Source organism: Magallana gigas, chromosome 5 (genome assembly GCF_963853765.1).
Source record: "Magallana gigas chromosome 5, xbMagGiga1.1, whole genome shotgun sequence".
NCBI classification, from domain to species: Eukaryota; Metazoa; Mollusca; class Bivalvia; order Ostreida; family Ostreidae; genus Magallana; species Magallana gigas.
In genome coordinates this window covers 19,048,150-19,072,159 of record NC_088857.1, presented here as the reverse complement: position 1 = coordinate 19,072,159, position 24,010 = coordinate 19,048,150, and the positions used below count along the sequence as shown (strand labels likewise).

Genomic DNA, 24,010 nt, shown 5'->3' with positions numbered 1-24,010 from the left:
TGTTTACGTGCGTGTAGAACGTTAAAACTAATGTTATGAGACCAAACAAAGATTTAATATTTTAGAATTGTGATTCATATGTATTATCTAATTCATTCAAACTTATTATAGTGAAAAGCAAATGGATTTAACTCATTTATATCGCCATTACGCGCAGCCATGGCGTTAGATATGGAAATTAGATTACAGTCATCCCCTTCCAGAAAAAACCCCGACAAAACACACAACTTGTTTATTCAATTGTCTTAATAGAAATTTAGACTATCTGATATACAAATACAATTTACTTTTATCAGATCCGATAAAGATATAAAATTGAACGCGTGCAAATTTTTCAGGCACGTATAAAAAGTCAAAAAGTCAGTTTTTTTAATGTCAGCGTGGGTAGAAGGTGGAGGAGGCAAGAGAAAGAGAGAGAGAGAGAGAGAGAGAGAGAGAGAGAGAGAGAGAGAGAGAGAGAGAGAGAGAGAGAGAGAGAGAGAGAGAGAACTTTTTGGCAAGAAAAAAGAATAATAACTAAAAAAAAACTTCTAAAGTAAGCATTTGGAAAATGACGTGGGGGGGGGGGGGGGCTGATATATATACGACGTGCCTGACTGCCTGACTTGTGATACTTCATGTTGCGAATACCGAATAATTGTCCGGTCATGAAAATGTAAAAAGCATATAAATCTTTGAATTCTGATATATTTGAAATAGACATGTACAATTCATCAAACTAAAAACACATTATTTGCTCTTGTGATACGGGCGTGTGCCCCCCCCCCCCCCCCCCACAAAATGTAGTTTAAAGCTGAATATAGTTTAATATTTTAAATAACAGTGCTTTAATTGGCACAATCTGTGCAAACTAATTCGTATATGTATATGCAATATACCTATTATAGTCTACATGAATACGATTTAGAAAAAAAAAATTGCACAGATTGTGTCAAACCCCGGTGGTTGAAATAAGCTTTTAGTATTGTTTTACCATTATTTTATTATTCTAAAAATCATATATATGTAAATTTTCCCTAACTAAAGGTAAATTTAGATGAAAAATAATAACCCTGATATAGAAATTTGCATCGAAATCTAAACCCATACATGGTTTGATGCCCGCCTACGACAAACTAGACGTTTGCATTGCAAGGGTGCTTACTGCTTAAACAAATGCAAAATACGGGTTCTGTATTCATAATCTGTTTCAGTAATGCACATTCTTAAAAACTAAAAAGAAAACCATTCAAAGACCATTAATCTTGCTAATTTTATTTCCGTCGTTGGGTCCTAATCCCCCATTGGGGCCCCACCTAACTTTGTCCCGTACCATGATCTCGCTCAACATGTAAATACTCAGATAGGTATAGTAGGTCTACCTTTTCGCAAGTGTCTTTAATTTCTAAAGATTTCGTGTCACCTTAATCGATTTTGTTCTGTTTGAACAGAATTTTAATCACGGACTTGTGTTGCATGGAATCATCAAATCTGTAAAGCAAAGGGTGACTTGAACAACATTGGGAATAATAAAAGGCTCTCCTCTACGTTAATGGCTGAGGGAACCTTGTCCTTTTTAAAATCAATCTCTCAAAAGCTGTCATTGACGATTTAATGCCCCAGCAATGTTAATATCAAACTTTGGTACAAAAAGGGTCTAAGTATGTTCCACTGGGAAAAAAGGAAAATTTATAACATTGACATAAGTTTAATGCCATTGAATACAAGAATTTGTTCTTTGGATAAAACAAATACACCCATACCAAAGTTCTCTCTCCGTGTGAGTTAAAATGATGCATCAAATAAAGAGAAAGAGAAAAATAAACAAATTTTTCAGACCATTTTATTACATTTTCATTCAATATTTTTTTTTTTTTTTTTTACAAAAAAACAAAAACTAAATAGATATAATCAACAACATATAATTTGATTGTATTATTTAATGACAATTCATTTTTTTTTTCAATAAACATTTTATAAATATACTTCTATTAACTGTCAACTAATGTGGCAAATGATTCGTATGAGCAAACGTTATTTATGAATTTAAATTAATCAATATTCACAAATACAAAGTAAACAAAATTTGACAACCTCAATTGAAACAAACAATTTCACACACGATAAAATACACTGTAGTTCTAACTTTGGATCTAATACTATTTTTCTTTTAATCACATAGTCAGAGGTTCATACTAATTAATTAGCATTTTTCAACTTAGTCTAATTTAGCTGCAGCTCGTCCTTTGAATTCATCCATTGAATTAGAAGCACCAAAGACTCTTGAAAGAAGTTCTGATACTTTAACTGGGAAAATCCTGAAAATAATTCAGAGGGAAATGAACAAGTGTGATATTTGATTATTTTTGTAACTACATGTACGTTCGATTGTAGAACTAACTTGATTGCCCCAATCTTTCATTTCTACATGTACTTGGTGCACACAGAAATATCACAACTCATATTGCTCACCAGAATTTTTTTATTCATGAAACAAGTATCAATTTAATATGACGTTTTATATACTGGTTTCTGTTTTTTTCCATCCTTTTGCCTGTCCCTACTCTCTTTCTCTGTGTCTCTCATGTATGTCTCTCTGTTTGCCCATCCATCCATCCACCCATCCATATCTCTCTCTCTTTCTCTTTCTCTCTCCAACCTCCACCTTCTACCCACACTGACATTTTACATATAATTTTTTTTCTTGCTAGAAATCTCTCTCTCTCTCTCTCTCTCTCTCTCTCTCTCTCTCTCTCTCTCCCACACCCTGGAAATGCGTGTTCTTGTGTATTCTTCAATCATACTTACTTAACACGTGCTATCTTGTTGGTGAAGTCTACGAGATAAGCCTACCATTCACCAAATGGGGCAAATGTCCAACAACACTTTTGTGCACATGTTGGAATGCTATCCCAATGCCAACAAAAATAAACTACTTAGCAGGTCTGTCCCAGTAAAGTGATCTTAAGACTGTTCAGTCACTGATTGGAAATTTAATGTAAACAGACATGGCCCAGAAATTAAAATTTTTTCCCTCCAAAGTTGCTGCGCTGGCCTTTAACATTTATTCACAAGAAAGAAATTAAAGTTTCATTAAACTCAATTTTTTTTTTAAATTCCTGCATAAAAAATGTATTTCATGTCACCCCTTTCCCCACAAAAGCAAATCCAAACAATTCAATAATAATGAAAACAAGAGAAATATTAGTTCCTTAGAAATACAATGTACTAAAGTACTTTTCTTTCGGACTTGAAAAATACCCCTAATTTTTTATATATTGTTGATGTATAATTATACATTGTAGGTCATCTTAATTGTCTCACAGTAAATATGAAATGTTTATTAACATAACATATCTCTCTCATAAGTTAAGCAAAAATGTAAAGGTATTATGGTAAAAAGCCATTTTAACATGTATTTACAGTTACAGCTGCATTATCACTATAGAACCTTGGACTTTGGGTAGTTGTGTCAAACAGCAATGTGACGTAGGCCTGTCTATTTCATTGTTAGCCACTCAACCATGGCTCTTTGAAATCAACAAGATTTGTCCGGCTTTTGAGCTAAGACTATGCAATCGATGCATATGTTGCTTGAAACCTCGTCATTTTTTTTTTTTAGATTTGATGCAAGGAATAGCAACGCCCTTCTGAAAGTCCAAGGTCTTGTTAAAATTGTTCTAAAAGTAAAGGCATATGTGTGCACTGAACTCAAAAAGCAGATTAATGATTAACTGGATATGTGTACACCTTTCACAGTCTAATTAAAATAAACCTTTCACTAGCTTTGTTTTTTATTTAATAGAAAAAAGAGCTAATGAAGGTTTGGTTTTAATCTGACCTTTTTATTACACATACAGTTATCCCACCTATGAATTCAAGGAGAATATTGATTTCCCTATGCCAGAGTTTCAAAGCTAATTAAGTTTTAGAGGTTATTGTCAAGTGTTAGTCTTACTTGCAGATACAAGTATCAGAGTAAAGAATAAATATGATTCAAAAGCTAATAAAACCTATAATTTACTAAACTCTCAATCACATCCTCTACCATTTAGCTACTTAGCTACCAGTATATATAGGTACATGTTCTGGGTGCTATATTACCTTTGATAGTCCATGGTTTTGTTTAGAGCCATTGAAAAAAAATTCACACAAAATATAAAGAGGCATAACTCTGGCAAAATGGTTGAAAATTCTGACATGAAATCACTTCTACCTCAGATAATTGTGTGTGATACACTGATGCTACATGATTAATAGAGTATACAAGTTTATAAATTAGATAATTTCATTTTAGACTGCTGGGAATAGGGGTCTACACCAAGAATAAACCAACCTCGTACATGTAGGCTCTACACAAAGATGTACTAATTTGGGTTTCTTCCTTTAAAAGTGTCCATGAAGTTAGATGCACCAAAATATTTTGACAAAATCTCCCCACATTTTCCAGGTAAAAACCTACAAACCATTAATGCTGAGTTTAGTTTGGACCATTGTATCTAAATTATTTGCCACTGCCTGTCTTTATTGATAGGATATATGCACATACACATATGAATATATACAGTACTGACCAGACCCAAACTAACACCAAAGCAGACCCCAACTAAACCCCGCATTTACTTTCGGAGTTTACTGGGGGTTTACATTCAATAGGTATGCTTTTGTAAAAGGACTATAAATGTTATGGGCCTAAAATGGCCCCCTAAAATGAACATCATCATTTCACTATCATTCTTTGTTTTCTTAGTACAGATATGTATGTGATGTGTTTACATAATATTCATTTTGGTTCAAGTGCCCACAATTTAGAAATATGACATTGTAAAGACAACCTTTTCCCGTCATTTTTGCATTTTTAGCGTAAAACAGCTTGTTTTCAAGCAGTTTTTCCTTCCAAAAACATAGAGCGCATTCTTGAACAAATAAAATATTTTAATCAGAGATGTATCTAGCCAAGACTAATAAGTGATAAAAAAATTTTCCTTGTTCAAGCATGCGCTCTATATTTCCCATTCGTAAGTAGATAAAAAAAATGTCAATTTTTGGCTGATTTTGATTGAATTATAGAAATGGCGTCACTTCTGACGTCATATACTGCCAGTGAGTGCATATAAACCAATAAATAGATGAAAAATATATTTTATATCAACTCTTCTAAAAAATTAGTTAACATTTTATTGTACCTGAAACACTTAAAAAATGGCGAATTATGGGGGCCAAATTTAACTCTTATCATATATAGTTCTTTACGTCCACTTGGGTTTTACTTTAGGTCCACTTGTGGTTTACTTTGGGCTTACTCAGAGCTTGCTTTTGGGGTCCACTTTATGCACTGAGGTGTGAAGAAGACCCGTCTTTTATCATACCATCTTACCGCCTGCAATTCCCGCCCCTTGTATATTCCAAATACACATGTAGCGTCTGCTTTCAGGGGTCTACTTCTGACCGTGTTTACTCTCTGTGTCCTCTCTAGGTTTACTTTGGATTTACTGGATCTGCTCTTGTAAACCTGGAGTGAACCCCTGGAGCAGACCTCGAAAGTAAACCCAGGGTTTAGTTGGGGGTCTACAGGTACTTTCTGTTAGGTTGGGTCTGATCGGTACTATGAAGTAACTTATAGTCGGAAACCCATGCATTTTCTTACGGACAGTGGGCCCACTGATTGAAATTTTCTTTTGAAAGTGAATAATTTACGAAAATTGGGAAAATGTTCAACCTTTTTTATTTACTATTATATACTAAGAGTTTCTCTTGGAAAACAATTCCAGTAATAATTACTGCATTTCGTGTATTTTGCGATGTAAAAATAATCAAGAAAAAAGGCAACATTAGATCATTGTGAAAATTACAGGATATGCAGTATATGGTATATTTACCCCTTTAGCAGCACGAATACATAGATAATCCTAGGAATCATGATGATGTGCTGGTTGCACAGAACTGCATCTACGATCCTGTGGGATACTTCCTCTGGTTTCAGAATGGGCAAAATGGCAGGAAACCTTTATACAGTAAAAACACAAAATCAAGTTAAGATACACCCAAGGTTCATGATCATTGCTGTAAATACCAATCTGACATGACAAATGAGGGATGTACGTCTATAGATTTTTAAGAAGTGTAGTTATGATAGATTACATATGAAGAAAAAAAATCACTTAATGATTGATACTAAATGATTCTCTCTCTCTCTCTCTCTCTCTCTCTCTCTCTCTCTCTCTCTCTCTCTCTCTCTCTCATTATTATCAAGTTAATATGCAATTTATTATGATTTATGTTATATGAATATAACATTTAGTAACAAATTACTGGTAGTTGAATTCTGTGAACTCAGATTCACAAAAAAAAATACCAAAACATACCACCTTGTATAATTATTGTATATGCAACATAAAATAATATTTTAAAGCTCATTAAATGGTTATTTTAGTGATAAATGAATAAAAAATAAGTGTGAAAAAAAAATGAGCATGTTATAGCTAAATTATAATAAAATTAAATTTGTTGGTCATATCATATGATGAACACAAAGTGCCACCTTGTCAAAGTAATTTTGACCTCTGACCTATATCAATGACCTTGTCCTTATACTGCCATTAACCTTTAATTGACCTAGAATTGAGTTTGAAAAAACGAAATCTATTTTGCCATTCCCCCAACAATACTGTAATGAAAAATTACAACCGGTGGCAGATAAATAGGCCAGTCAAAAGCAAAAATTACTTGAACTGGAGACCAAAACTGAAATATACTCCACTTGGTTTTACGAAAGTCAATGATGTTTTGCTAGCTAGGTTTTTCATAATTGACCCTGTAAATCTGGCCAACTTTTTATGTCGTCACAAATAAAAGTTGGTTCACACTTGTGTAGAAAATTAAGTTATTTAAATGTTCCTCAAATGGTGAGAATCATGCTTCATGAAAACATATACTTACTTGAAAAATGGAACCTTCATTTCTCTACAGGAATGACATTTACATATAGAAATCTTACCATATTAAATACATGTAATACTGATGAAATTTGGGTCTCTACTCAGTTCAGCAAATATTTTTTATTCATTGAATCAATTTTCTTAGCTACTCATGGCCATGCATGGGATAGTAGACAAATCTCTGTCAGATCTGAACAAAACCAAAGCTGCATATTAAAAATAAAAGAGATTTTAAGCAGTTTTGACATGTTACCTGGTTTTTGCTCCCTCAAACATTCCCGTTGAGATAAAGTAAGGGCAGACCACTGTTGTATGGACTCCATTTTTGCCCTGCATGCTAAGTTCCATTCGAAGTGATTCATCGAATCCGACGGCACCAAACTTACTGGCACAATAGTCTGCCAGTCCGTTAACCCCGATCAGCCCAGCAGAGCTAGCAATGTTGACAACATGTCCATGATTTCGTTCAATCATTCCTGGGAGGAATGCTTTACAAGTCTGTGTGGTGAAAGAAAAAAAATGAATGTTTTTTTCAACATAATCAAATGACCAATCTTACAAGAATATAACCTTTATATATATAGTTAGTAAATGTTTGCATAAACCTCCTACAATTTATATCATATAAACAATCATAGGTAATGCCATATATTTAAAGGTTCTTTATTTTTGAAATATTATTACTGGCATATTTCAATTTTTAATGAAAAATTCTTTTTTGACGAGAAATATCTTTGTGCATGGATTTTGTTTTTGAGTGCATGCAAACACTTTGTTTTTTGAATGCATGTTTCCTTACCCAGAAATGAGCTATGGTGTTGACTTCAAAGGTTTTCTGAATCATGTGATCTGGACAGTCAAGGAACTTCTTACCAGTGACAATACCTGCATTGTTAACAAGAATATCCACTTCCCCGACATCTCTTTTCACCTACAAGTTGACAGATATATCATTAACAGGAGCTCTTGTAAATAACTTAGTAGTGTAAATAGATTTATACACATCATACAATTCTGTCAATATATACATGTATTTTATAATTTTAGTGCCAGTAACAAAATGTAATTTAAAAAAAAATTCAAGGTTTGAGACCAATTATGAAAAGGAAAAAGCAATCTTATAATGATGTAGTACCTCCTGCTGTTTTATCTAGTTCATGGTCAATTCCATGCACCAATACATAATAATACATGTATAAGAGAATATGATATTAAGGTAGTTGAATTGTAAAGTAAGCTAAAAACTCCCTCTATCTTTTCAACACTGTCAACAGTTGTGAATAAATACAGCAGAACAATGGTCTAAGCTGCCTATATAAGCTTCATTCAGCTCATGATACTAAATGATTCTCTCTCTCTCTCTCTCTCTCTCTCTCTCTCTCTCTCTCTCCCTCCCTCCCTCCCTTCAATTGTATGAAAAGTATATGAACACGAAAATATTAGCAATTAATCAAAGGATAACACCATATATGTAAACTGTGAAAAATGATTTACTGTAAATAAGATTTAAATAAAAAGGCCTTCTGACACATCATCTCGTTATCTGTTACATAAGTAACTGACCTTCCCCTCTTATCTAATCATGATGTCGTATAAAACAAATCTGTCTGAATTTAAATATAAAGAGATAAAACATCTAAGACAAGAAGTGTAGCCAATGTGGATATACTGTGAAATCATTAAAATTCGTGGGGGCTAATTTTCGTGGATTGCTTGAATTTCACAGGTTCGAGGGGACGTAATTTCGTGTATTTTCGTATACATACAAAAGGATTATGGCTTTATAGCACTAGTTTATTAGTTCGTGGGGATGTGTATTCGTGGATGAGAGGTAGCCACAAATTCCACGAAAATTAAGCCACCACGAAATCTAATGATTCCACAGTACTAATATTTGAGTTGAATGACAACTTGACAAATGCAGATCATATAGAATTGCACAAGATACTTGATGATATTCTTTTTTAAAGAAACAGTTTTAAGCAGTAGTTAGCTCACAAACCAATGACTAATGACTATGGAAATCATACGCAATTTTTATGTTTTAAATTACTTGATCATGGAAAAACAGTATTCAGACAGTTCAGTGTTATTTTCAGAGATTTATATATTTAAGTGACACGTTGAATCAAAAAAGATGTTTTAGTTTTTGATTATGACCACAGAAATAAGAAGAAATATACAAAATTATTATCAAATTATTATATAATTAATTAACAAGCAAGCACCTGCTGAGCTGTCTTGTAGATTGCTTCCCGGCTGCTGAGGTCTACAGTGTATGTCCTGACGGTGGCTCCAATAGCCTTGACCTGTTCGGCAGTCTCTTCATTACCAGACTGATTTATGTCCCACAAAACAAGTCTGACCCCTAGCTCTGCAAATCTTTTGGACAACAACCTGCCTATTCCACTGCCTTCAAGAGAAATATAAAAGTACACTTACAGAGAAATATAAAGTCTATCTAATTACAGGTATGTAGCAACAAGTATGGTGATGCAGCTGCACATTCCCCCAATTTTGGGAAATAGACATTTTTCTTATTTTTACTTCATATAAAAAGTATATTTTTAATCAACTTGTTGCTCAACTTTTACTGGACAGTTTAAATATTTGAGGAATAGATCACCTATAGATCAAATTTTAAGATACGAGCCGACATTGAATAACCCCACAAATTGCATTCCACCTCCTCAATTAGGATTTAGAAGTGACTACATTGTTTTTTATTTTTTTATGAGCAACAGAATTAAATCAAAGAGAAAAATATACTTTAAATTACTGTAGCGAATATATTATACAGTAAAACACGATTATAAAATAACGAAGTGACAGGGACGGCCAGGTGATTTTGCTTCGTTATAAATGTAATTCACTATATCCGTAATATGTTTTAATCTCACAAGGAATGAAAACTACTTCACTATGAGCGTCATTTCAATAAAAACGTGTTCGCTATAAGCGTGTTTTACTGTATATTTCATAAATCTGTTCGATCACTATTTAAAGTAAATTTCAATAAAAAAAATTGATTGTTTGATGAATTTGTCAGAATATTTTGCTTTTATCAAGTAAAACTTCACGATAGCATTCAGATGAAATTGTTAACAACTTCCTCAAAGCAAGTTTAAAGTTTTTATTACTTTCCTCGACCTCAGTGAAAAATAAAACTCCGGCTTACCTGCTCCGGTGACAAGCACTGTCTCTCCAGCAACACTTTTCCCTCTTAAACTGGCTGGTATGAAAGTTAAAACTATTGCCTCTAACCAGTAATATATTACCAACAACAGGGTAGAAAAGAACTCCAAAATCGGATTCATATTTGCTGTCGACAGATCTCGTGCACTCTGCTTTCGTTTTCGGTTTGACCTTTGGTCGAGGGGAGTAATCATTAGTTTCTCTATCAAAGCTATTAAACTAAATAATTTGATACTTCCAGTTAATGTTATTGTTGTCATAATCAGCGTTTTTGTTTAATTAAATAATAGTAGAGACTTCTACTGAAAATATGTGTTAAATTTAATTTTTTTTTATTTATCATGTTTGACATAGATGTTTGTAAACTAAGTATTCCCCGTAAAAAATCACGTGACTAAAAATGGCTCTACTGATGAAATCAGCAGCACAGTCACAGGTATGGCAAGTATTTTAAAAGCTTTTTTAAAAGGTGATTACTTACTCTTTACTATTAACACATATGTGTGTCCTTCTCTTTACATTTTAGGTTAATTTATACCCCTTTAAGCATGTTGAGATGAAATATATATCCATCATTCTATGCAGTTCAGCACAGACATGTATAAATTTAAGCTCTGTGTTCGCCTTCAGTTTTAGGTTTGCCATCTCTCTTTCAGGTTTGAGAATCTCCTCGGCAATATAACTGTATGCACAGATAAATGTAACAGAACATGACCACTTGCAAACGCTAATGTTTCTGAGATAAAGTTACCCCATAGCATAAATTTTTAATGACACAAGGTGTGCAACTCAAAAGTCAGTGGAGTATTCCCCCTTGCGAATTGTAATGGTTAAAATTTCACTTTCAATGGAAAAGCAGCGGACAAGTGTTTCTTTGATACTTGCATGTATGCAAAGTCAGATATGTATGGCATGCTCACCCAAATTTTTTCTCCTATCTGTGTAAACAGCATCCAAAGTGCCTAGTGGTATATAGAAAGTAGCCCAGCTCCCCTTCTGTGGATGCAATGGTGTGAAAGAATTTTTTTGGTTGGCAAGCAATGTTTGGAATCCAATGTCTGTGACTGACAGTGGCACAATATAGATCTATAGCCACATAATATCAGAAACTCTTGACCAGTCTGCATGAGATTCAAAAGGCTAATATTAAGCTTTTGAATTACATGTATATACTTATACCGGGTTATGTACCAGTACATAGACAATTAAAGCATAATTTTTGCATGCTATACGTTACAGATTAAGTGCCTGTGATGGTGTTATAATGAGAGTTTAATTAATTACTTTGGCCTTTTAAGAATTGATAACTCTGCCTTTTCAAAAATCCTTAAGAATAAATGATGATGGGAGGAACATTTCAAACCCCTGAAATGCGACAGTTTTGTATGATTTTTGAAAAACAATTTTTAGTAGCTTCTAGAGTCAGAGAGATCATGAATTTGAAAAGTAAGCCTAATGAAAAACAGTATCCAAATTATCAGGAATTGTACGTGAGTCAATTTAAGTTTGCTGACAGCAAAAAATATTCAGTGTAGGCAGATCACCGTGAAGTTTGAATTTTGACTGTTTACTCAATGTCAAGGTTTTGCGATAACAGCTAGAACTCCACAGTTCCGTTATCACTAAACCTTACCATTGTAAAGGTACTGTTTATAACATGTATAATCAGTTGTTTTCATTTTAATAAAGAGCTTGCAGAGCTTTTAAGCACTTTGTCCTGGCAAGATGAGCTCAGTTATTATGAATCTACATGTTAATTATTGATAACTTAATTAATTGAATGGTAAATTGCATTTTAAAGAATTTTAATGGAAGTTTAGTTAAAGGTCAAGGTCAGAGATTAAAGTCAGTAAAGGGCAAGGTCATTAATGGACATTGAAGATAGTATTTGCTCCTATTATATGACTCTTTTATCAAAGAGACACATCGTTTCAAAAACATGTCTTGTTTCTTAGTCTAGTTGGTATCCAAATTTTCATTTTAAAGAAAAGTACATATATTAGTAAAAGTATTTATATTTTCATGGTTTACTCTAAAAATTGTTCCAACTGGAATGGAATCAAGTATTTATTCAAAAGACAAATTGCAAACATTTATCTGAAAAAAAAAGTGCATATAGCTGAGAAGGCTAATCAGGGCAATTTAAGAACCAGGTGCATTAATTATAGAGAATATAGTATGACCAATATAATTGTGGGCTTCTAAATAAATAAAATTTCAAGAATCCTACCTTTATATTATTATTTATTTTTACAGTTTTCAAAAGTGATACATGTAATGAAAGCTACTAATAATTATAAGTGCTCATGTAAATGAACAGGGCAGTAAGAGCTGAGGCTTAATGTACTATATGTATACTAACAGTGTCTGGTCAATGACCACTGTGTTGGGGGGAGCAAAAGAACACTGACCCTCATGCAGTGAGGCAGTGAGAGAAAACATGCATGTGCCAGTACAAACACAGTGCATTTGTGAATAATTTAACATTCCTCCATGGTATCTATTCTACTTTGAAGAAACGCTGTAGAGATTTAAGGTAAACAATGTCTGGAAAATTTGTTTAGATCAATTATATTCATGCAATGTATTTAAAGTATATTGTAAGCTAATGCATATTCAGATTTTGATGATATCTATGTAGATACAATTGCTTTATTATATTTATAATTTTCAATTAGGTTTTATATATCAATCTTAACTATACTACCTTTCAATAAGATCATTGTTCATGTACATGTATTTGAAAATAAGTAAATAATATATTATGTTGAACAGTTTATTTGAGTTGGGATTTAAAAGGGGTGGGGCCGATGGAGTGAGGAGTGAACTTCGATTTAAAAATAGCTTTGCTTGTAATTATTTTCTGACCTGCTTCTAAATTATTTTAGTTCATTAATGAAATGATTGCTTATAGCTGGCATTGAAGTACACATGCATTTTAAATTTTCTAAAGTTAACTTATTGCAGCAGTAAATATTGCATTCTAACTGGCTTTTTGCACACACTATACAAAAATAAGAAACCATTAGCAAACGGTTAATATGGAATCCTTGATACAGTTTGTAAGTGGTCATCCAAGGTTCTTAGCAAAGTTCAAGTGGGTCTTAGTTCCTGAATGAATCAGCTCAAGGCCATTAAATTCTTTCTTCTTTGTATACTACCTCAGTACTCCTGAATTTTTAGATATATGTAAGGCCTAAAAAAAAAAGTTGTATGTTTCGGGTAACCGGACCTAACCTACAAAAATGGCCCGATCCTACCATTTTTAGTCATAAATAGATGTCTGATTTTATCCGATTGTGAATTTTATCTTATTTCCAATAAAAAATACGTTTTTAAATATGAAACAAACAAACATTCTTCGGATTCATAAAAAAAAATATGATCCCCTACTTACCTAACCTAATTTTTTCATCAGTGTTGCCCTAAACACACAATTTTTTTTTTAGGCCTAATGTTAAATGCAAGAGAGTGGAGCGCAGTTTTATGGAATCTCTCCTAAATTCACAATGAGAATGGGATGATTAAAACAAAATAAAGGCTTGTCTGTCATCTCAAGTTCACGTTTCTTATATGTTATCATTAAACCTTAAATTTACATAAACATATACATGTAATTATGTATACAATATAGATTTTGGTGAAAAAAAAATCAGCATTTTTTAAGAATAGTTTAATATAGATCAGGACCCAGCTTTAACCAGAATGTAAAAGTTTAAGTAAATAAGATACCATTGTGCACCAGATATCAAAGGGATTTTGGAAGACCCTGGCCATATACCTGTACTGGTATATACATGTATAAGGTTATGCTGCGTACATTATCCACCATCAAATTGATAAAAATACTTGGATCTGAATCTTGGAATTTATACTGCCATTTTCCATTTACGGTAGATTGAACTGTGTTATTAGTTTGTAATAACACCGGTTTTTTTTTATTTGTTCATTCTCCAATCTGGGTATTAAAGTAGTTGCATTTAATGAAGATCTATTTTCAAAAGGATTCTGAAATATGATTATAATTTGATTCAGAAATATTTAAAACATCACAATTGAACACCATTGTGTTCATTTTTACATCCATTATTTGATCAGCCTATCACTGTATCAGGTTCACAAAATAAAATATTTGTACACATGTGTCTGCACGGCTAAAAAAAACACAACAAAATATGACAAATTTTTGTACCACTTATAAGCTTTCTAAAGAAAATGAAGACAGTTTCTGATTCATATTGTGTATAAAGTGTAAGGAAATACTTGTGACTAACGAGGAGGGATTTAAGTAAATTAAGCTGTTGTGGATTATTGCTCATATTGCTTCTGATAAGGAAGTGTCTGGAAGTATGCCCAAATTTATTTAACATTAAAATACGTGTACTTTCTATTTACAAATACAAAAGGTTATACATGCATTATTTAAAAAAAATATGAACTTGCCTTTATCTAATAAACAGGATATATTTGAAGGTGGCATATGGGATGAATTAATAACGCTGAGCAGAATTTAAAAAAAATTCATGAAGATTTTTCAGTTTCTATTAACTGTGATTTTCTGTTGCAGACTGAATTGTGAACAAAGAACTTTCAGATAATGTCACAATGTACAGAATGTAGCAACACCGGTGAAAATGGATCAGGGGGGATAAATAATGTCTCCAAAGGAGACAGATATACAAGTAAGTTTTAATTACATGTTTTACAAAATGTACTTGGTATTAGATATAAATGAAATTCTTTGGTTTAATTTCCTCTTCTCTGGTGATGTCTTTCCCTCACAAATTCATATCCCTTGAGTAACATTTCAAATGCCATATCAAACCATGATGGTTTTAGATGGTAATTTATTTTCATATAATGCATGTAAGTGAAAATGAATGTAAACCAATGAATTTCTTTTATTTTCTTAAAGTACAAAATTTTACCCAGACAAAGATAAACCTGTATACTTATAAAAATGTGCAGATTTTGTTGCAATTCTTTTTTTTTTTTTTTTTTTTTTTTTTTTTTTTTTACAGATTTTGATGTCATATTTTTTAATTTAATATACCTTAAATTACATTTGATTACTAAAAAAATAGATCCATGAAAAAGCGTTGCTCCAGATTTTAACATTAAGAGGTTATCTATATAGATACAGTGTTATTTTTTAATTTTGTGGTTCAATGACAGTTTGTTGATATATGTACTATAACATGCGCGGATCCAGAAATTTTTTCCAGGGGGGGTCCAAAGGATAATTGTGTTTGCCAGGGGGGGTCCGAGGCATATTTTCGCGATAATTTTACTATGTAAATTTAATAAATTTTCATTTTCCAGGGGGGGTCGGGACCCCCCCGACCCCCCCTCTAGATCCGCGCATGTATAAGGAAACTTTATTGATTTCTGTATTACATGGCTGAAAAGGAAATATCTATAATCTTATGGTCTAATTTAATCAAAAATACTGATTGTCAACAGACCAGATATATATATAATATATTTATATATATATATATATATATATATTCCTTTTATTGTACTTCAAGCATGATACTGAAATATTTCACACCATTTTTTCCTGTCCTGAATGTACCACTATAGTCTCTATTTTACCAGGTAGTGGACCCATTCCCTCTGGGACTGGGGACCATGGCCAGCCCGTCCAGAACAGACAGATAAAATCCTTACAGTTCTCTGAACCCAGTAAAGGTATGTGCTTATGCTATCATTGCTCACACCAATGCCAATGATTCTAGTTCTCTGATATTGGGCATTAGTAATCAGTATTATCAGTTTTACCTTCAGCTTCAATATAAAATGCTGCCTGTACAACAATTGTTTTCCAGTATTCGTTATTTAATTTTTATACTGCAGTTTTCAAAACATTCAGATTATATCTATTTTATTATCGATAGAAAAAGTGTTTTAAAAAATCATATTACATGTACCAAGTACCTGTGTTTTAATTTTATGTTATTACTACAATTGTATAAAGATTCGTCGGAGTTAAAGAGACACTTTTATTTCAAAACAGACCCCCTCACCAGTCAGATTGACAATTTGTCTCCAACTACGAAAGGGAAAATTCAGGTCATTATAGAAAGCCTCAGTAACCATTCAGGTGAAATCATTATAAACTGTCTTACCACACTGCATCAGATGTTTTAATATTAATGAAAAAAGATTTACACCAATATTAGATAACACATCTGTTAAAATTCTAAATAAAATTTCTTTGGTGTGAATTAAAGAATCAAATTTTTTGAAATTCTTTGTGTTTGTTATATGGAATCGCATAATATTGAAATGATTTTGAATTTTGTACCATGATATATTCCTTTGCTGTAAAGTTAGATTTTGTGGATTATTTAAGTGTAGACCAGTGCGATTCAGTGTAGTATACATATATTTTGGTTGTAAGATCTTATTATGTATTTTGATTTTCAGCTGTTTTTGTGGAGGATGAGAAAGGGCGGCCATCTCTACAATATAACCAAAAACAGTAGGTGTATAAATAAATTGAAATCTGTGTGTGAAAAATTTATCTGTCTTTGGAAGAATTTGCATACATTCCATTTTTTATCCTACTGAATTTCTTACATCTACATGCATTACAAACCAAAACGGATTCGAAAATTGAAAGTTTCCTCTCAAGAATTTTGCATAGATCCTGTGAAATTTGGACACAAATTTATTTGCGGTAATTGATTCTTTTAAAATTTTGATCTGTCTGGCTGTTTGACTGACATCATTGTGTGGAATTATGGAATATATATTCTCACCCGATGGTCCAACTTTGTTCGGTATTCAACCATAGAGTGATCATGGGTAGAACCAGAATGTGCAGTTGCTTTTAATCAATTTTCTAGATCAAAGGTCAAGGTCTAAAATATCTCTGTTCAAAATCATAGCCTTCAGCATATTTTTGCTCCCACTTGGTTCAAAATATCATGCTAAAAGTCAATTTGGGTGCAGGTCCTAGTCAAAGGTCAAGACCAAAGCAGACCTCTTTGTAAGATCCTTGTTGTAAGCATCATTTTCTCCCCTTTGTTTCATCTGACTCATAGCTGAAAACAAAGAGTGTGTGCAAAGACCTTTGACCTTTGCTTAAACTTAGTTTCTAAGTCAAAGGTTAGGTCAAACCACAGACCGTTACATTAGTCCTATATATCATAGTGTCCTTAACAAAAAACAGGTCCATTGTGATGAGGTATCTAGTATCGATAGCTTTTGTTCACATCCAGGGTCTAATGATAATATTTTTTTAAAAGATAAAAAAATATATCCTTCATTACTGTTCTACAGAAGAATTTTAGTTTAGAGTACCTAAATTTTGTTGTAGGAAACTCTACTGGGATGCTTCAAATGCAAACAAAATTGCAGTTCCAAAGTCAGAGCAAGACATCAAAGCCAAAACTGAAGTGTGTCTAGAAATGTTGGAATATTTAAAGCTAGAAAAAGCCCCATCAGGAGTTGTTCTCAACAAATTAGAGGTATTCTTCAATAAAGTAGTGGCTTTAAATTGGTTAAAGACAGGATCATGTAGTAGCAAATTACATGTAATTGGTATTGATGATTTTTTTTCTCTTGATCTGAAATATTAGATACACACAGAAAGAGGACAGTACAGAGAAAATATAGAATTTGAGAAGACAAAGGAAGTGCTTGGCAGAGGCAATTCAGCTGGAGATATTGTTGTCATTAAAGACAAAGTCACAGGGAATGAGCATGCTCAGAAAACGGTAAGGAAATAAAGCCCCAATCCTCCTAATTCTTTTGTTGTAAAAAGTCTCTTTTGCTTTAACTTTTCATAAGTTCATATGAAGAATTAAAGCATCCATATTGTTTCTTTGTATACTATTCCTAATATTAAATGAGTCTGAATGAAAAAAAAGTGTGGTCGTAAAATGTGTTGGATTCTTCTGCTTTGGAAAATCTATTACTGTGGAATCATCAATTTTCGTGGGGGCCAATTTTCGTCGATTCCTGAAATTTTATAGGTTCGTGGGGACGTAAATTCGTGTATTTTCATATACCTACTAAACAAAATATGACTTTATAACCCTAATATATTATTCGTGGAGGATGTTAATTCGTGGATAAGAAGTACCCACGAAATCCACGAAAATTGAGCCACCACGAAATCTAATGATTCCACAGTATCATATATCTGTTTTTATTCACTTGTCACAAAATTTGCGAAAATGGGGAAAATATGTAGCATTTTTAATTTGCCTCAGTTATTTTTTTGCGATTTTAAAAGTGTCTTATAGAAAATGATACAGGATATAATTTCTGCTTATTCATTATTTTGCGATTTGAAATTGGTCACAAAAATACCGAAAATTATTTCATCCTGAAAATTACCAGATATACAGTATTACTTTTTTTATAAACACTTGTATTATTTGTGTAATATTCTAGATAATGATCTCAGTTTTCCGTCCAGAGGAAATCAGAGCATGGGTGGATCTGAGCATGGAGGGAGTAAGTCCGGAGCTGTACATGTTCCGACTGGACGGAAACAAAGTGGTTGTGCACATGGAAAAATTAGACAATGGTATTGGCTCATAAACTGATAGTTTGATAAAAGTATTTAGTAGAAAAACAGTTCTTTTCAGATACTGTCATGGTTTTATCAATATTTGTTTTTCTGTGTGTCCAATAATTAATCAAATGTTCATTGAAATATAATATATATCTGATAAAAGATTGAATTGTTAAACCATTTCCTAGGGAATTACATATCCTTGAATCTGTTAAAATTGAATTTCACTACTGGTAAATCCTGCAAAATTTAATTATGTCCATGAATATTAATGAAAACACATTTTTTTTTAGAAAATTTTCAACAAAATGTTGTACATGTATTGCAGAAGCGAAAATAGTATAAATAAAGTTAAATTAAATTATATATTTTTTGCAGCGGTCACTCTTAATGATGTGATAAACAACCATGTAGACACTCTCAGACAGACCAATGCTGCTCTACTGAAGCCATTCTCTCTGAGTGTATTCCATAACCTACTCGAAGTGGTACATACAATGCATGAGAAAGGATGGACACATAGAGATCTTCACTGTAATCAAGTTTTTTTTGTAACTTAATGTAATGTAGATGTAATATATGTTCCAATACATTTACATTTTCCCAAAGTTTCTTTGTTTGTATTGAGATTTAATCTATGGCTATATGATCTATATGATCTTTGAAAAGTCTATTCATATTCAGAATAAATATGTGTGCATACCTCTATGTAGATGTGCTATAAATTGAAATTTATATTCTCATCTCCAGCTGGAAATGTTATGATTCAAAAAAAGTCCGACTGTGAAGTGACAGTGAAAGTCCTGGACTTTGGAAATGCTGGTAGGATAGATAGTAAGGGCGGACTCAGTGGAATTAAATCAGATGTCCTCAATGCTCTGAGAACATTCAGTGCTTTATATCTTGGAGAAGAGTTTCAAAGCCAGCTGGATCTAGAACAGAACTGGAAACAGAGGGTGTTAGAAATAGTATGTACATGTCATTCACATGCTGTTTATCATTTATTTTCACCTATAGGCACTAGGAAATAATTAAGTATCAAGTAATTGAAGATGTCATGAACTATATTGATATTTTAACATCCAATAAGTGTTTTTTGTTCAATTTCCTAAAAAAAACCCACTAACAAACAGTTTTAAATAGTCTGTGAACAAACAAATTACAAAGCAAGATCTAACCGATTTGATCAATGAACACCAAACTATTAATTAAATCAACAATGGAAAGATGTGGGTTTTGTATTTTATTTGCACTGCCCACAGCTTTCACATTCAGTATAAACCACCTAAGTAAGTATTTAATTAACTACTTTTTTATGCTACCCACGATTTAGGTGGACATGTGAAAGAATGATGACAGACACCGCAAAGCAAAGGGAATTATTCTTAAGATTAGTCATGCTTTCACAGATCTTGGTATTTGATAAAAACAGACCATCATTATTTTGTACTTTACTAAAGTAATATATGTTAAAGGTGGGGGATGGGATGGATTGGTGCTTGCTTTTAAAAGCCATGTCTGTCTTTTTTATACACAGTACATATACCGGTACATACATGTATGAATTATCAATTTGTTCACTGTTTTAGATCAGAATAGTTGAATTTCTTTTTCATTCATGCTTGTAAATCATTTTCTTCATTAATGTTTTCAAAATTTTCTATTAATATACTGAATGTTGTATTAAGAATAAGTGAAATAAATGATTAAAATTGGGTTTTTTTTTCAGATGCAAGGTTTAGATGATAAAGAAAAAGGGGAAATGTTTTGTCTATTTGAAAGTGCCTTAAGAGTGCTGTCAGCAGATGATATCGTGAATTTGAAGCAGACAGTGGAAGACATTGCTGAACTAGGTTGGTATTTTACATTTTACTTTAAATTTTTACATTTCATGATGACTTCATGCAGTAACCTGATCTGCAATGATATTGATCAAAAGTAAACTTTATTTGACGTGTTCATTCAAAGGCACCATCTACAAAAGAGAAAAAAAAAAACAATCTGAAAAAACTCAAATTTACAAATTATAAAGCATTGTTATAGATTATATTTTCATTCTTTATTGCAATCAATTACTAAATTTTGAATCAATTATTGAATTTATATTGAAGACTCAGTCACAGAAGTGATGAAGGAAGTAGTGCCAATTCTTTTCCCTGAAGAATTCGCCCAGAATGAAGAATCGGTAATTTCATTTCATTCATTTGTCTCTCGTGATTTTTCCATATAGTGCATGGACTTGATATAAATGACTTAATAGAAATCTATTATCAGGCTTGACACATTATCATATTGTTATTCACAGGGCAGTGATGAAGATTCTGTTGATTTTGCCCCTCCAAGCATTGAAAGTATTATACACAGGCTTAGAAGATCCATTATGGTTGGACAGCTATTTAAAAAGGATCCAGTGATTATGATTGGATGATGAAAAAGAGGCAGAATTTTTAACCTATTAGATTTGTAAATTTTTCTCATTGGCTACTTACCCAATACCGGTAATAAGCAATTGTTTAGCATCACTCATTGCATGACAATTTTACATAATTTGCCTGATTTGGTCAGAAAACTGGCAGCAAATGAATTTGAATTGACCCACTTATTATTAATCAAAATTTTGTTATTGAGTCTTATTCATCAATCCCCTCAGTATTGTCTGTTTTTGGAATGTCTCTTTATCTTTATTTATATAAGTTGCATTCATCAATAAGTCATTGTTAACTAGTCTTAATTTGTTTTAAATACGTGTATTCAAAACTGCAGTTAGCAAAGTAAATATGGATGTTGTCGAATCACCTCCATACATGTAATGTATGATTGTTCAAGACTTTATTTTTACAGAGATCTGAAAGTGTTCTTCAGATAGACAGCTACTGATATTTTTATAGGTAAAAATATGAGTTCAGTATCTCTTTACAAGATACAAAATCAAAGTCCATACTAGGTGCTCATTTTTAAGATAGTAAATATTCAAGTAAAGTAGGGTTTAATTTATTTGTATTTCTTTGAAGATTTTAAAGTAAACATGTATTTTGACTTTTGACTAATGTTTTTTTTTAAGGAAAATCTTCAAAGTGTCAGTGGTTTATAGTGAAGCTTTGTACAGTAACAAGTATGTGATTATATGGATTGTCTCCACTGAAGCTCAACACTTTTGTAATGTCATGTCTCTACAATCTGAAATCCATTTAATATCTAGTTCATAGTGTTTTTTAAACAAAAAACAATGTTTTTAAGAAAACCACTTGCATTTGACAATCTAGATTCATTTACTTGTACCATTAATTGTATCACACAGTAAATAGATAAAAACAATAAAAATGAAGATGAAACAGGGTACAGGTAGGTGTAATGTGATATTTGTATTTCTCTTTTTAATTCGTATAATTAAGACTAAAATTGGCATGATTACCTTTATATGCAAATAAAACAAAAGAATTATTTACTTAAATATGAAATAAATTTATTCATTTTACATTTCTTATTATAATCTCTGATATGCCTCTTTTTTCTCAAGTTTGGAAAAAATGATTGTGATAATGCATCATAAAAATATATCTCCACTTCGCACCTCAAAATTTTTTTATAAATTTTGAAAGACATGGTTTATTGAAAATCTATTTTTTGTAAAGCTGCTAAATGATGATGTTCAAAATTAGCAAAATGAAGCAGAATGTTTATGGAATTTAAATCTACAAAAACTTCAATTGAATACTGTTGTAAACTACATTTGATATATAGATAAACATCAATGACATCTTTTGGCAGATGGAAAATTAGATTTTACTGCTTCATTTTATTGTCCATGACGAAGTTTTATTTATTTCCATAGTGCTCCTTGTAATTTTGTTAACATATGTTTAAAATGATAGGGTACTTTATCACTGAAAATTTGAATTTTTACTTTATGTTTGGACTAAATAAAATAATTGATAAATTACATATTCGTGGGTTTTTTTTTTATATGAAGTATTTTTTGTTGTTGTTGATTGACTCCATGTGTGGAGAGAGAGAGAGATAGAGAGAGGGAGAGAGAGAGAGATTGCATCAAGAATCTGATAATGAAAAATGTGTAGACACTATTGACAGGAACTGACGTTTTTATTGAACAAAAGATTTTTTAAGGGCCAGAGTTTTTCGTAAAATCCATTTACTGAGGGACTTACCAGCCGCACATCCTGTAGGATTCGACAAAATTAAAGATATATAAACAAAAGCAAGATTGCCCATCACTCAGCCCTCATTACCAGGTGTCAGAGTAACTGACTAGGAATAGCAGACAGGTGAAAGGAAATCATTTGACCAATACCTCCTTGTTTTATGGAGATGGGCGGATAAGAAGATTATCGGTTGCCGTGTTTAGGGTTTTTTTTCTGGAAAACAAGATTCCAAACTGAGCTAGCGGTAAAATGAGGAATTATAGTAAGGTCAAGGGCATAGAGGGGTCAAGTTCAGAGAATTAGAGTCACACACCAGTTTACTAGATATTGAAAACTAACATACTATATATATATGCATGAAGTTTAATGAAAATTATCCCGTATGAGTTTCTTTGAAATTAAGATTATTTAGTGCAAAATGATAGATAGTAAAGTAAAGGTCAAGGGAATAATTCAAGGTCAGAAAGGTAGCATGTGTAGATAATTACTATGACGCACATGTATGTTATGTAAAGTTGAATAAAAATATTGGGATAATTTTTTTAGCTGCGTACCAAATGCATTTGAAATCAAAGTTATGAAAGATCTAGCTCTTGACATTTTTCAATAAAAGTCATGCGTCAATGAAACATTTGCATTAAAAAGGCGGCAAAATCAAAACGTTGGATTTCGATCCACAGACACTAGGAGTATCACCGCTCTGGACATGCCCAACTAACCGCTAAATTCCGTAGTATAGGGATTCTATATATGCTGCTGGTAATGTTTTAAAGCTAAAGCTAAGGATGTCGATAAGCCGTTTTTTTTTCTTTTTTAATTATTGACGATCAAATCAGTAACATTTGATGATTTAACGCGGTAGGGAACACCTGTCGATTTTAATGAGGAAAAAAGTACATTATAATAACCACATACCTTCACCGTTTTAAAAATTTCGAATTTTACAATATTTGAAAATAAAATATGTTTTAAAAATATCTGGAGAGGTAAAAAAAATTATAGAAGCCAAAGCGGAATTGGAACTCATGACATATAGATTCTTAGTTAATGCTATATAATTTTTTTTAGCACATTGCGCTACGCTGTTTCGTAACAATTTTGGAAAAGAAAACTACAATATTAAAATTATACTTGATTGATTTTTTTCTCTCGATAGAAATTAAGTTCGTCACAATATGGAGGTGTCCCATACCACCTTAAACCAT

The 24,010-nt window shown here is 32.2% G+C and overlaps 2 protein-coding genes across 8 annotated transcripts; one reads left to right on the top strand and one right to left on the bottom strand.

The window, feature by feature from the left end:
• Window positions 1–1,817: 1,817 nt before the first annotated feature.
• Window positions 1,818–10,300, bottom strand: LOC105330579 (epidermal retinol dehydrogenase 2). 4 transcript variants are annotated; one of them, XM_020068224.3, is made up of 8 exons: window positions 10,096–10,300; window positions 9,146–9,330; window positions 7,717–7,848; window positions 7,171–7,415; window positions 6,919–6,942; window positions 5,859–5,984; window positions 4,316–4,437; window positions 1,927–2,297 (listed from the first exon to the last, which is right to left on the bottom strand). In XM_020068224.3, the coding sequence occupies exons 1-7, from the start codon at window positions 10,232–10,234 to the stop codon at window positions 4,347–4,349; spliced, it is 942 nt and encodes a 313-aa protein (XP_019923783.3). In that variant the 5' UTR covers window positions 10,235–10,300; the 3' UTR covers window positions 1,927–2,297; window positions 4,316–4,346. The 4 variants fall into 4 exon arrangements, with proteins under 4 accessions (XP_019923782.3, XP_011430639.3, XP_019923783.3 ...); XM_020068223.3 differs by lacking the exon at window positions 4,316–4,437 and having other exon boundaries at window positions 1,818–2,297; window positions 10,096–10,299; XM_011432338.4 differs by lacking the exon at window positions 6,919–6,942 and having other exon boundaries at window positions 1,938–2,297; window positions 10,096–10,299.
• Window positions 10,301–10,424: 124 nt separating this feature from the next.
• On the top strand, window positions 10,425–22,585 carry LOC105319588 (uncharacterized). 4 transcript variants are annotated; one of them, XM_034444926.2, is made up of 13 exons: window positions 10,425–10,548; window positions 14,680–14,794; window positions 15,714–15,806; window positions 16,132–16,218; window positions 16,545–16,599; window positions 17,440–17,590; window positions 17,702–17,839; window positions 18,522–18,657; window positions 19,024–19,179; window positions 19,396–19,613; window positions 20,375–20,498; window positions 20,757–20,830; window positions 20,951–22,585. In XM_034444926.2, the coding sequence occupies exons 2-13, from the start codon at window positions 14,710–14,712 to the stop codon at window positions 21,071–21,073; spliced, it is 1,440 nt and encodes a 479-aa protein (XP_034300817.2). In that variant the 5' UTR covers window positions 10,425–10,548; window positions 14,680–14,709; the 3' UTR covers window positions 21,074–22,585. The 4 variants fall into 4 exon arrangements, with proteins under 4 accessions (XP_034300817.2, XP_034300823.2, XP_065941386.1 ...); XM_034444932.2 differs by having other exon boundaries at window positions 10,535–10,553; XM_066085314.1 differs by lacking the exon at window positions 10,425–10,548 and adding an exon at window positions 12,630–12,648.
• The last annotated feature ends 1,425 nt before the right edge of the window (window positions 22,586–24,010 follow it).

Bases quoted from the DNA above. Each gene is read 5' to 3' on its own strand.
- LOC105330579 (XM_020068223.3), bottom strand. From the start codon at position 10,234: ATGAATCCGATTTTGGAGTTCTTTTCTACCCTGTTGTTGGTAATATAT. The intron at 7,849-9,145 runs GTGCTTGCTTGT...GTCAACTTGTAG, and splicing joins TCTACAAGACAGCTCAGCAG to GTGAAAAGAGATGTCGGGGA. The intron at 5,985-6,918 runs GTAAGTATATGT...TACTGTATAAAG, and splicing joins ATGAAGGTTCCATTTTTCAA to GTTTCCTGCCATTTTGCCCA.
- LOC105319588 (XM_034444926.2), top strand. From the start codon at position 14,710: ATGTCACAATGTACAGAATGTAGCAACACCGGTGAAAATGGATCAGGG. The intron at 17,840-18,521 runs GTAAGGAAATAA...GTAATATTCTAG, and splicing joins ATGAGCATGCTCAGAAAACG to ATAATGATCTCAGTTTTCCG. The intron at 18,658-19,023 runs GTATTGGCTCAT...TATTTTTTGCAG, and splicing joins CATGGAAAAATTAGACAATG to CGGTCACTCTTAATGATGTG.